Below are 11,989 nucleotides of genomic sequence, written 5' to 3'. Positions count from 1 at the left end.
TTTATAGTTCCGGTACTAATCTTACGAAACACTAGCTTCCTGATGTCTGCCACCAAGATGAAATGGTGGTCATCCTTGAACTATAGTTTCTAATTAGCGGTGGATATTGAAATAATTTCTGGATGCATCGAGTCATCTGACCTTGAGCACGACCAACTTCGAATTCCAGTTAGCAAAGGGTCGGATTCAATTTGATTTGAACTTGAGGTCTGTTCCAAATAAGAAACTGCGCACACAATTTCTATAGGGTTGATTACAGAGGGACCTTGTTTTCATTGCCAAACCTGAACAATCAAACCTAGAGTTGGGGAGTTATTATAGGATCGACGATTTGGACATGTTGAAGGGGAATGTGCTGTGTCCACCACGTCAGGCGCAGAAAAGGAAGCTTCTCTCCGCAGTACTGCAGCATGGGCAATCCGTTTCTGTGGGACTTGATTCACTATGTGACAATTCACAGCAGGAGAGAATTCTTTTCCTCTCAGGAAAGTCAATCCTCTTAACGAAACAAGAACTTCATGCTTGTCAACCACTTTCCATGGAATTTCCTGCCCTGACATACCAACTTCCATTCAGACTGAGTTCTGATCCATAGTTTATCATTTTAACACAAAAACTGTTGGATCTGGGGTGATGACCAGGTCTGCTGTTCACTTTTCATGGCGTGTGGGCTTGGAGTTTGGGAAGTTGGGAGCCCCGGAGCTGCCCCTTGGTACAAACTCTGCGAGTTATGATGAAGGCCACCTCCCACGGGAATGAGAGTAAAGGACTGTGGCCCAGCCCACCGGCTGGCAAGGCAGGGTTCAGACTTCTCCTTTTTTTTTTTTTTTTCCAACACTAGACTCTTCTGTCAACCATCAAACTCTTCTTTTTTTAACTGACAGGCAAAACCAAAGGCTTCCTATTGTTCAATGGAATAAATTAATATTCGACATGAGAGAGAGTGACAGAGAGAGAGAGAGAGAGAGAGAGAGAGGCCCATTGTAAAGGAGAAGGGAGCCCCCGGGTTTCGAATTCCGTTGAGAACTTAAATGAAAACCGCCCTTTCTTCTTGGCGGAAGTAAACGTATATATACTTATTCATTTCCCTTCCAGCATCTGAGAAGTAGCACAACAAATGCAATCCTAGAACACCCACAACCACAAGAAATGGCAACGATCGAGACCACCAAAATACAGCGCCTCTTTGATGCCTGCAACGCTGTCTTCGCAGACCAGGACCCTCCCACTTACAGACAGATCCAGTGGCTCCGACGCATATTGGGTACAATTCTATCTGATATCACACACAACCTCTCTCTCTCTCTTTCTATAGATCTTTCTGTCTGTCTCTTACACATATTCTTTCTTGGTGTTGCTTCTGCAGATTCAATAGAAGCCGAAGATGTTGGTATCAATGAGTTTGGTCATGTGGAAGGATCACCAGAGTCCCCTGGAAGCAAAAGACTGATAGATGGCCAATCCTTGTCCAACATCACGTATATTCATATCTATGAATCAGAGTTTTTCTCTGTGAGTTTCCTTCCACACAGTTGTCTGCCCTTACTGAAACCTGTAGGAGGGAACTTCATTGAGGTTATTTGTTTTGTTCTTTCCAGATGGGCGTCTTCTGTTTCCCGGCCGGAGTAAGCCTGCCGTTTCACGACCATCCGAGCATGACAGTGCTCAGCAAGTTGCTGTATGGCTCCATGTACGTCAAAGCCTACGATTGGGTTCTTCCCACCGACGTGGCCCATATGAAAGATCGCCACACCCGAACAGGTCTGTTTTCTTCTGCAACTGCGCGTAAAACTCAGAGACAGGTGTCAAACATGTACAACACGTCTCTTTCTTTTTCCTAGTAATTTAAGGCCTCCCCCCACCTCCTTCTCTCTCTCTCTGCAACGGAGAGAAAGAGTCGCCATGAAGTTACTGTTAGTAATAATGGAGAATAAATTAAAAGGAGGGATCTCAAGAGACAGTGGAAGACATGGTGGTCCCTGAACTGAAGCGTCTCTCTGATTGTTTGCCTTTGATCATGTGGTCAATAGCGGTTGAACTTTGAATGGGTGCAGTGGGGCTGGCGGGACTGGCGGTGGACGAGGTGTTGGAAGCGCCGTGCGAGCCCAGCGTCTTGTTCCCGAGGAGTGGCGGCAACATTCACTCCTTCACGGCATTAGCGCCGAGTGCAATCCTCGACGTGCTCTCCCCTCCTTACTCAGACGAATTCGGAAGGCCCTCCACTTACTTCAACGAGCTACCCATCCGTGCCCTACCAGGTCTGTTTAATTTCTTGCACTTTTTTTTCTTCTTCTTCTTCTTCTTCTTTTTCTTCTTCTTCTTCTTCTTTTTCTTCTTCTTCTTCTTAGGTTGATTCATTAGAGATTGGTTAGTGGGTACATGTGTTTTTGTTTGTTCCTTTCAGGGTATGCGATTTTAGAAGAGAGGGAGTTGCCTAAAGATTTGACAGTGGAAGGAGCTCCGTATCTTGGGCCCAAACTCATGGATATTGAAGAAAGTTGATGATCAAAAGGAGCGCTGACTGAGTTTGATCCTTATTGTACATATGTATGTATGCATATCTTTATGTAGACCACCTTCCCGGAGTAGACATCCAGTGCATGAATATAGCAGAAAAAAGGTTTCCTGTTCATATGTATATAAACACTTTTGCGTCCCTCATTACAGAGTGAGGGAGAATCGAGGCGAGGCGAAATACGTGTTTCAGAACACAAATGGCTCTGAGATAGATTTTCTAGTTTTCAGCATCTTCTTGAATAAGTCTATTGAAAGAAATATTTAAAAAGAAGGAAATCACTTTCTTAGTCTACGGGATGAGTGTTGATGGGAGAAGAACAATTTGTTAAGAGAAAAGAAATCGAGATCTGCTTAGTCTTGAAGGTGAGTGGTAATGGAGATAAGATGGGGGGATATATTTATTTACAGTGGTTGCTGTTGAGTTATTGGGACGGTGGTGGTGCATTCTCTCATGACGTGAGATTTTCAGGAAAGATCGTTGATTACCTAACGTGATTTCTTGCGATGGCTCCTTGAGATTTCCATCGTTAACCAAAAAGTCCTCCCCATGACTGCAACTGCAGGAAAAAGCTCCAGCTCCCTTTCTTCTTCCTGTCTAATAAAATATAATACTTTTCGTGCAAGAAACCGGAAGATTTATCAAACATATAATATTGACATCTACCAGATTCTACGTTCATATGTTAGGGCTGTGGTGCCATTGGTCGTTAATTAAGTTCTTACTTTTTATCTGAACTCCACACCATGCTTGTACCGTTCATATCACAAATTGGGCGTCGTCACTCAGACAAGTCAATTAATGGGGTCATGTCTACATCTTCGTGAGTCTCCTTATAAGAAACAGGGCATCTGATGCAGAATAGTAGGTCCAACTTCTCAGTCATTTGGTGTTCCATTTTATATATATCCGTTGCATTTTATAATATCCAGCCATGCTCATCTCCAACTTAATCTACTGATCTACCTTGTCTCCCTCTCATGTCCTTGCCTCAGCACGATTGACCAAAGCCATGCCTATTGTTATTGACACCAACCTGTTTCCCTAACAACAAAAGAAAAACTTGAAATGGTTGTCATCATCTCACAATGAAGTGAACAAATTGAGTCATTAATTTGCTAGGAGACGACGGAACTGTAAGTATTTAGGCGGGCCTTAGATAGACCAGGCAAGGGTAAAACTTTTTTGAGGATTACCTCTTTGGGGTGAATAAAAAGTTAACAATCTACTTCTTAAATAATACCAAAGACCTTTCATTTCCCCTGCTTATTTTGGGTTGTGTGGGAATTTTAGTGGGGTACATTATACTCTTCAACTTTGAGTATCCTGATATCACATTTTATCGTCTAAAAGAATACCACCCAAAAGAATCAAAGATGTACAGCCCTTGAAAATCAAGATTTACCACATACCTTGCATGAGAAAGTTTTTCTCGATATTTTCACCTATTTTTCGGGGATCGGCTCTTTTTTGTTCTGAAATGTTTAGACTGCCATTTTTGGGGGAGTCGGAGATCATGCGGAATTAAGATTGTGCAGTGGCTTAAGGAAAAGGAAAAGTTAAAATTCTTGGGAAACTTGCGAGCAGCACAAACAATCTGATTCTAAGTACCGAAGAAAGCAACTGATTTAATAAACTATTCTGTGGGGCTTACAGCCCAAGCAATTATTATGACTGGGGAGGGTCGCCGGCAATGAACAACCGGCCGGCCATCATGGGTTCAAACTTCACGGTCACCCTTTTAACTCGGAGAAAGCGCTGTTCTTGTTCGGATGAAGGTTCTTAAAAGTTCATGGGAGCCGATCTACTTCGATGTCACTTCTGGTTAAACTATTACAGCCAGAAGTCTTTCACCTCAAGAGCGACTTACTTTTTGCTGCTTCGCCGATCGATCGGGTGGGCATCCTTAAAGATCTTTGAGGACATCGCTTGCTCAAGTTTTTCCAGGTTCCTGCATTAAACTCCGTGGGAAACAGAGAAAAATTAAGATGCCTCTTCTGATCCTTTTTTCTTTGTGCCTTTTGACTTCGGTTGGCACCAAAACAACCGGTAAATTGATATTAGTGCAATAGAACGTGTCCCACATTGCGTTTGCACCCAATGTTGGACAAGGAATTCATGCCATGGTGCTGAAAGAAACACGGCCACATGATCTGGTTGCCTATTCTTGGGCATCACTATCAATCAAATGTTGCACATCCATTTACTAATTCAAAATGTGAACTCTTGTTGGTAGTCTTTATTATCATGATTGCTTTCTAATAGTCTCTCTCTCTCCCCGTCTCTTTCTGGCATTGGTGGTCAGTGAAGCAGGTGGCGGTGAAACACAATCAATGGGTGGAAAAAATATAAACAGGAAAAGAGTTGACGCCGAGACAGTTGGCGGTTGTTTCAGTACAGCAGATCTCAAGTCCTGGGCTTTATATCATATCACCTTAAAGTCATAATTCTGCGTGTCGTAAGTTTCGAACCAGAACTTGAGAATCTTCATTAACCCTTCATCGACTTCTAGTCAGGACTTTAGATCCTTGAGGCTTGAACTAAAGATGCATCTTTCAGACAAAAGATCTAAGATACTTGATAAAATCAAAGATCCAAAATTCTGAGATCTTAGATTATTAAGATTCAAAATCACAAGATCTTAGATCGCTTCACAGATTACCACGTCCCCTCCCCAGAGAAATGAAGTCCACCTACGCCTGCAAGAAATATTGATACTCATAAATGTGGAACTACTTGATGTTCCCACAGTACCATATTGCAGAGGGCGAACATATACATTAAGGGATTATAAGCCCATTGTTTTCATCATAATTTTTTCCTTAATTGACTAAAATACACTAGAGTAGAAGACAAAATCATCCACCCAAATTCCAAAAGACCCCGGCTAGTAACCCATGTTATCAACATTACATATCGTATTTAAGCTCTTCATTGCCAAAATGCAGGGGCTGATAAGATCTTTCTCTTCAAATACAGCCCAGTTTGGGGACCATAAGAGCTTTCCAAATAGATATGATATGTTTTTTGTGTCCCGACATGCTTTAGAATTCCTTAGCACCATGTAGCTCATAACTGTGTCAAGCTTTCTCAAGAGCTTATATCAAAACCAAAATTTTTGGCTACTCATATTTCGTTAGGCTGATCCATCTTAGCTTTGGAAGAGAAGTTGGGTGGGAACGTCCACTCAATTATCTCTTAAGCACATGCTTAGAGTCCAGACAGGGTAGAAAACACAGAGACATGTCTAATGTCTCCCAAGTCATTGGGCAGAAAAATGCACATATTCAATCTTCCTCTCTACTTGCTTTTGTGCCCCACACATGGTTCCAGTCAAGAGCCAAAACAGGCTTTCTCATTCCAATCAAAAGTATGTGTTCCTAAATATTGTTTGCCCAATTACTGGATGCTAACAATGCAGTCATTGTGAGTGTTTTTTTTCAACTCAAAGGCCCATGAAGCCTTCTATCCAAGAAGGCCAATCAAAGGCTACAAAATTTGGTTCTTTCATGCTCATGTACTTCCAGAGTATCGATTAAACTTGAATCGTCTCTCAGTTGGACACCCTCCTCGCCGTCTACCATATCCTACTTCACCTGTCCCAGTTCAGCTTGTTCCGTGTCTCAAGTAATTACCCTTGTCAGAAAATGACTGTAATAAACAAGATTTAGAACAAGTTACAGTAAGGTCTCTAAGCTTGATTCTCATGGGCACTATAACTTAAGTACCTGGGTGAAAGGTACACCACTACCATCATTGACGGCAATGCAGCCCAAAACCCTGGAGGCAGGGAGAATTGGAGGAATTCTGACTTCATCTCTGGGCAGTAGATTGTTAACATTCTGCTCATCCAGTAGGACTTCATATGCTCCAAGTGTGAGTTTTATATTGTAAGTTTAAAAATCAATCGAATTAAACATCAGCAGATATGTAATGTAGGGATACTTTCTTTCCTTATGTGCTTACAACGTGTGTTATATGCCTGCAGCAGAGATCTGTTTGCTTGATTCTGCAGTGGAAACTCAGGAAATGCCTGACTGAAACTGACTGTTATCAGATCAGTCACGCTAAGGGCTACCATTAAATGTTTGAAGAATTGTTGCAACGAAATAGAAGATTGCCGCCCCAATAACGTGTTCAGCTTTCATGGTTGGCATTGCTGTACATGTCAGTTTCTCACGTTCCAAAAAATTGCACCATTCTGCGTGTAATAAGAAAGTGCATTCAGATGTTGCACCACTCATCATCTGGGTCACCACATCATTTTCCACAACTTAGAAAGTGCTTGCCGAGGAAATCAGATGTAGGAACTTAGAGATTTCTGAAAGTGGAGAAACTGAAGACAAATGGTTGGGTTCAACAGTGAAACATTATTCGAGGAAAATGAAGGCTGATATAATTGGATACGTTTGGATACATTCTCCGAAACTAAAACCAACTAGTGTAGATATACGTGTTAAGCACATCATGTTTGAACAGTTGGTTCCACCTGGTGAAATGTTCTTCACTAAGTTTTTCTTGAAAAGACACGCAAGGCCGGGGATGCCCAAGGCTCCGATTCATTTTCCTTCATTGTGTTCTTTCAAAATCAAAACAAGTTCAACAGATTTGGAGAGGGCTTGGTGGTCTTCCTCATTAATTTTTACAGGTCGCTGAGAAATGCTTTCAGGAAATCGATGTTGAATTCCGAATTTACTCAGGCCGCAGCCATCGACAAGAGCCAGATCACCCAATGAAAATCCATTCTCTGGCATTTTTCCACCATGGAAATCTAACTTCTGGATTAGGGCCAAGCTTCAACTCCGAGAGCAAGTTACACAAATTTTATCAGTGGCACGCAATCTGAGGCCAGGAAATGGAACCATTCTGCAGCATTTCTCCACCACGGAGATCAATGTATGTCTTTGAATTGGACCACCATCAGGCAAACTTCGACATCGAAGCAGAAGGAACTAATATAGGAGTTCACAGATGGACGAAATGTACGCTTGAGATCATTTTCACAAAACCAACATCCATTAACCAAAGTAGAACCAACGGAATTGCTCCCTGATTTAGCAATTTAAAAACTTGCACAAAACATTGAGCAATTGCTTGCACCTTAAAGATCTTGTTCCTTGTTTCTTTTCTACATTCTGACCATATGCATGAATGCTATATCTATTGTTGAAAACATAGAAGTCCATTATGTACATGTGAAATTAAGATCTCATAATCTATGAAATTTGGAAATTTTGAAGCCGTCAGATTTTAGATCTTCATAAAGTCCTCATTAAATATTAGATCATTGACCCGTAAGCGAGTGGTTTCCTACGCTTCAGTCCGTAGAAATCACATCCTTGTAGTTAAAACTTGGAAACTAAGAAAGCCCAAGAAAACTAATCTTATATATTTTACAGTTAAAATTTGGAAAGCAAGAAAACCCAAGAAAGCTTTTTAGCAATTACATGGCGCAGGAGCTGTCCATCTCCTGTAACATAGTTTCACTTACGGGGTGTTGGATGATGGTCTTGAATTTTGATTCTAGAACTAAATTCTAAAAACAAAATACCACCTCAAACTGAAATTTGGATGAAAATTCCAGTTCTAGTTTCTATTTGTGTTTGCTAGTCTTAATTTAAGGATTGAAAATGACGTGTTTGATACAGCAGGAATTAAAATTCTAAAGTTGAACTAAAAGCATCATGACAATAAAGAGAAATGAAAAAAATTCGAAACTTCTGAAATCATGATAATCCCACTCCCTCCCTAGGATAGACCACAATTCCGAAATTTTTGATTCAAGAATAAGTCTATAATTCTACAATCAAAACTCTTTGTTTGATAACAGAATTCTCATTTCATCAAAACTAAGAATTTTAATTATAGAATTCCACGATTCCTGCCTCATCAAACACCCCTTTACAGTTTATCTTGAATTTGAGCTCCTATATTCCATAGTTCGATCTTCTCATATCTCGGAACTCTTTTTCCAAAAATGACAAAACTCCATAACCCAACCCACAATTCTATTTTCATTTTTTTTTTCTTTCTTCCCTTCCTTTCAAGGCTAAACAAAATTTGCTGGTTCGTTCTAAGTTTAGGAAGTACAAGACCTGCCCTCGACCACAATCTTTTTCATTTTTTTGTTATCGAGTTGCCCATCTTCAAGGAACTCCCAATATTTTGAAAAAGTGAACTTTCCCTCCGAAAACGTTCATACTCAAGAAGAGCACCGGATTGAGTCGTTCGTTCGGACACAAATATCGCAAGCATTATGTGCCCCTACGATCTAGCTAGCTGACTGCGTGAACAACACGGGAGGAATATTTTCATGTGGTTCTCATAAAAAGATGAATTTGGCATTCTTCCAACTTCTTGCCTTTGAAACTTAGTGGGAATAAAAACGTCTGCATTTTGTCTGCTACCACTGTTGCTTTAATTCACAGAGACAGGGAGCTCGTGGTAAAGTTAAAAAGGAAAACAATGGAAGGTTATCCACAACTATTCAGTTAGCGCCAAAATCATGCCAAAGTTAAAATACCTTTTTTGAGAGATCAATTGGATAAAGAACAACAGCTAGTGTGAGAGTCCATCACATGACTAACTAGAGTTGCTGAGTTATTATTGTTCTTCTAATGAGTTGAACTTGTAATGAGATTTATGTTGATTGCTTTTAATTATTGTAATCACAAGTTAGTATGAACACGAGAGGTATTTGAGTCATCATTTGCTTTTTAGTGTAGTTAATCTAATGAGTTACTTGTTATGACATTTTTATTGATCGATTTAAATGATCATAATTACAATTAATCCAATATATTTAACTTGTAGTTACATGTATATTGAATGGTAATTGTTTAAATAATTTTTTTTCTGCAGAGATTCAATTATTGTGCCTTCCAGTGATGAATAGTCTTGGACTTTCTTATCCATATGTTGGGCAAACAAAAGCATTCCACTAAGAACTATTTCCGTATTCCTTTTGACAAAGCATATTAAATATTTGTTATGTAAAAAGGTGCATGAACAAGACTTGGAAAACGAGAATTTTCAGAATACATAATTGCAAGATATTCCCTTTTTCAGGTGACCTTTTTTTCACCTTTTGGTTCTCTGATCTATACACCATACACTTTTTTTTTTTTTTGTATAGAGAGAATCTTGCCCTACATTTTAAATTGCAGATTAAAAGCATCGTTACCTTAATCTGCAGCACATTTATGGAAATGCTGTTTCTTCCTGCTGTAACCAGCAGTTACATAGACTGAATTATAAAAATCCCATTTCTTTCTCATTTTAAGTCTTAATTAATTACCTAAACAAGCATTGTCTAGAATAAATACATAATTAATCCATCGATTATAATTAAATCAGTCAATCGAGTTGCTTTGATTCAAACCCTTCTTGGCACATTAATAATTTTCTTATATTATTGTTGGTTTTACATTTCCAATTTCTTAAAAAGAATACGAGTTTCAGTATTTTCGCTAATTCAGGGGATTCTCTAAATTTTTTTACGGATTGATTTGAATCAGAAACTGAGTTTAATTTATACTACTAAATGCTGACGTACGCTATCTAGGAATGCCAATGGCTAAGCAAAATGAGTTGGATCCGATCTCAGACTTCGCACATAGTTCAGGTGACAAAATCTTAATGTGATATTCTTTAAAAGGATTCAAGCGAATTATATATAAATTTCATATCTTATGCCTATCAAATTCGGATTCAGTTCCAGAATTTCAAGCTGAAAGATCTGGCTAAATTAAATACGGCAAATGGTGGATCCAATTGACCAAGTTGAATGTGATAAATGATGAATCAAACCCACAAGCTCATAGAAAACTGTTTTTGGACAGAGTCCAATATAACTACTTTTGGGAGCAGCGATGAAGGGAACATTTTTACCGATGGGTTCGAAAAGGTTCATCCACAATGATGAGTGCACAAGGTAAACATCAATTCAAGAAAATAAAATAGTTAACAGAATTAGTTGGTATTCTAGAGAAATGAGAGAATATATATTTCATCAAAGAATGAACAAGCTTAGTGAAATTAACCAACAGCTAATGTTCAGTAAGAAAGCTTGATATGGTACCATTTGATGATGTTACCTTTTTGTAGATGTGCATTGGTAGTTCTTTGCTTAAAAAATTGATTAACTCAGGTAGCCTTTTATAATTACTTTGGCATCCATAAGTGCTTCAAAAGTTAGCAGCACCTGGAATCTAGTATTAGATTCATGCCACACCAGGGAACATTGCTGAATCATATATGGTTTTATCCAACACTCACTATTGGAATTTTGGTTGAAGGAACAATAATTCAAGACTTTCAATATTTTTTCATATATATATATATATATATATATATATATATATATATATATATAGAGAGAGAGAGAGAGAGAGAGAGAGACACACACACAAAGGAGCGTTGAATCAGCCTAATGCACCGCTTTTGATATCCGGACAACACACATGACTTGGCTATTCCAGTTGCTATCAGCCGCCCCTGTATTTCGAAACTTTGATGCTAATCTTTTAGGAAAGTTGCAGACGTGTTGCTTCACCATTGCTTGCAACTAAAGTCAGAATTTTGCACAAATCACACAATCGCATCAACATCACTTATATATATATATATATATATATATATATATAATATCAGTTAGTCTAGGGATGTTCTGATTGTCGAGATGTACCAATGCATGTGCATGATCATTAAGTTGCTTTCATGTTTCCATTTACTCTGTGGACAGATGAAAGTAAATCATATTTGTATATATAAAACATATTTTACAAAAAAATTAATAATTTAATTATCTTAGTTTGCTTGCCTCTCAAAACTCGTTAGATTTGTATAATTTTTCAATTATATCTTTTCAAACATAGGCATTTAAGAGTTTTGGCATAAGTACTTCGGGTGCCAGACTTAAACAACAAGCATTAATGGGCAGCATGAACCATTCATTTAATATTTTATGACAATTTGAATATGAATTAGTATGCATATCACAATTTATTTAATAATTACGAATCTGACATTTTATCCATTGAAAAAAAAAATTATTTTTGAAGTGGAAATACATGAGATAGAAAATGAGTACTAGCTAACCAACTTTCTGACCCTTTTTTTTTCAGAATTTCATAGAATAGTAGTTGGTAAGAACGGTCGATGATAATCAGGGAGGTTCAAAATGAATTGGACCCATTTCCATTTCATAATGATGCAATTTTAGTCAATGTTACTTGCTATTTTTTTTTTATTTCCTTTGTTTTTAACACAATTGTGATTCATTTCAGCTGATCCTGTGAATCCTGTCCTGGCTGATTCGGTTCAAAAATTGCATTGAAACAACATGGTTCAAGCAAGCTACCCTTCTTATTTTCTCCGGTAAACAAGACTTTGAATCTTGTTCACGTATCAGGAATGTGGGGTGCATTCTTTGTATACTTAATTTACTTAAGGTGTTCAAACTCTAATTTCTTA

At 38.6% G+C, this 11,989-nt stretch overlaps 1 protein-coding gene across 1 annotated transcript; it reads left to right on the top strand.

Moving 5' to 3' along the window:
* The first annotated feature begins 958 nt into the window (after nt 1–958).
* LOC116262958 (plant cysteine oxidase 1-like) lies at nt 959–2,632 on the top strand. The gene is made up of 5 exons (XM_031642506.2): nt 959–1,264; nt 1,367–1,512; nt 1,599–1,761; nt 2,055–2,258; nt 2,405–2,632. The coding sequence occupies exons 1-5, from the start codon at nt 1,150–1,152 to the stop codon at nt 2,500–2,502; spliced, it is 726 nt and encodes a 241-aa protein (XP_031498366.1). The 5' UTR covers nt 959–1,149; the 3' UTR covers nt 2,503–2,632.
* Nucleotides 2,633–11,989: the final 9,357 nt, after the last annotated feature.

This window comes from Nymphaea colorata, chromosome 10, assembly GCF_008831285.2.
Source record: "Nymphaea colorata isolate Beijing-Zhang1983 chromosome 10, ASM883128v2, whole genome shotgun sequence".
In the NCBI taxonomy this organism is placed as follows: Eukaryota; Viridiplantae; Streptophyta; class Magnoliopsida; order Nymphaeales; family Nymphaeaceae; genus Nymphaea; species Nymphaea colorata.
The sequence above is the reverse complement of the archived record's forward strand: the minus strand, read 5'-3'. Positions and strand labels throughout refer to the sequence as shown.

Bases quoted from the DNA above. Each gene is read 5' to 3' on its own strand.
- LOC116262958 (XM_031642506.2), top strand. From the start codon at position 1,150: ATGGCAACGATCGAGACCACCAAAATACAGCGCCTCTTTGATGCCTGC. The intron at 1,513-1,598 runs GTGAGTTTCCTT...TGTTCTTTCCAG, and splicing joins ATGAATCAGAGTTTTTCTCT to ATGGGCGTCTTCTGTTTCCC. The intron at 1,762-2,054 runs GTCTGTTTTCTT...GAATGGGTGCAG, and splicing joins AGATCGCCACACCCGAACAG to TGGGGCTGGCGGGACTGGCG.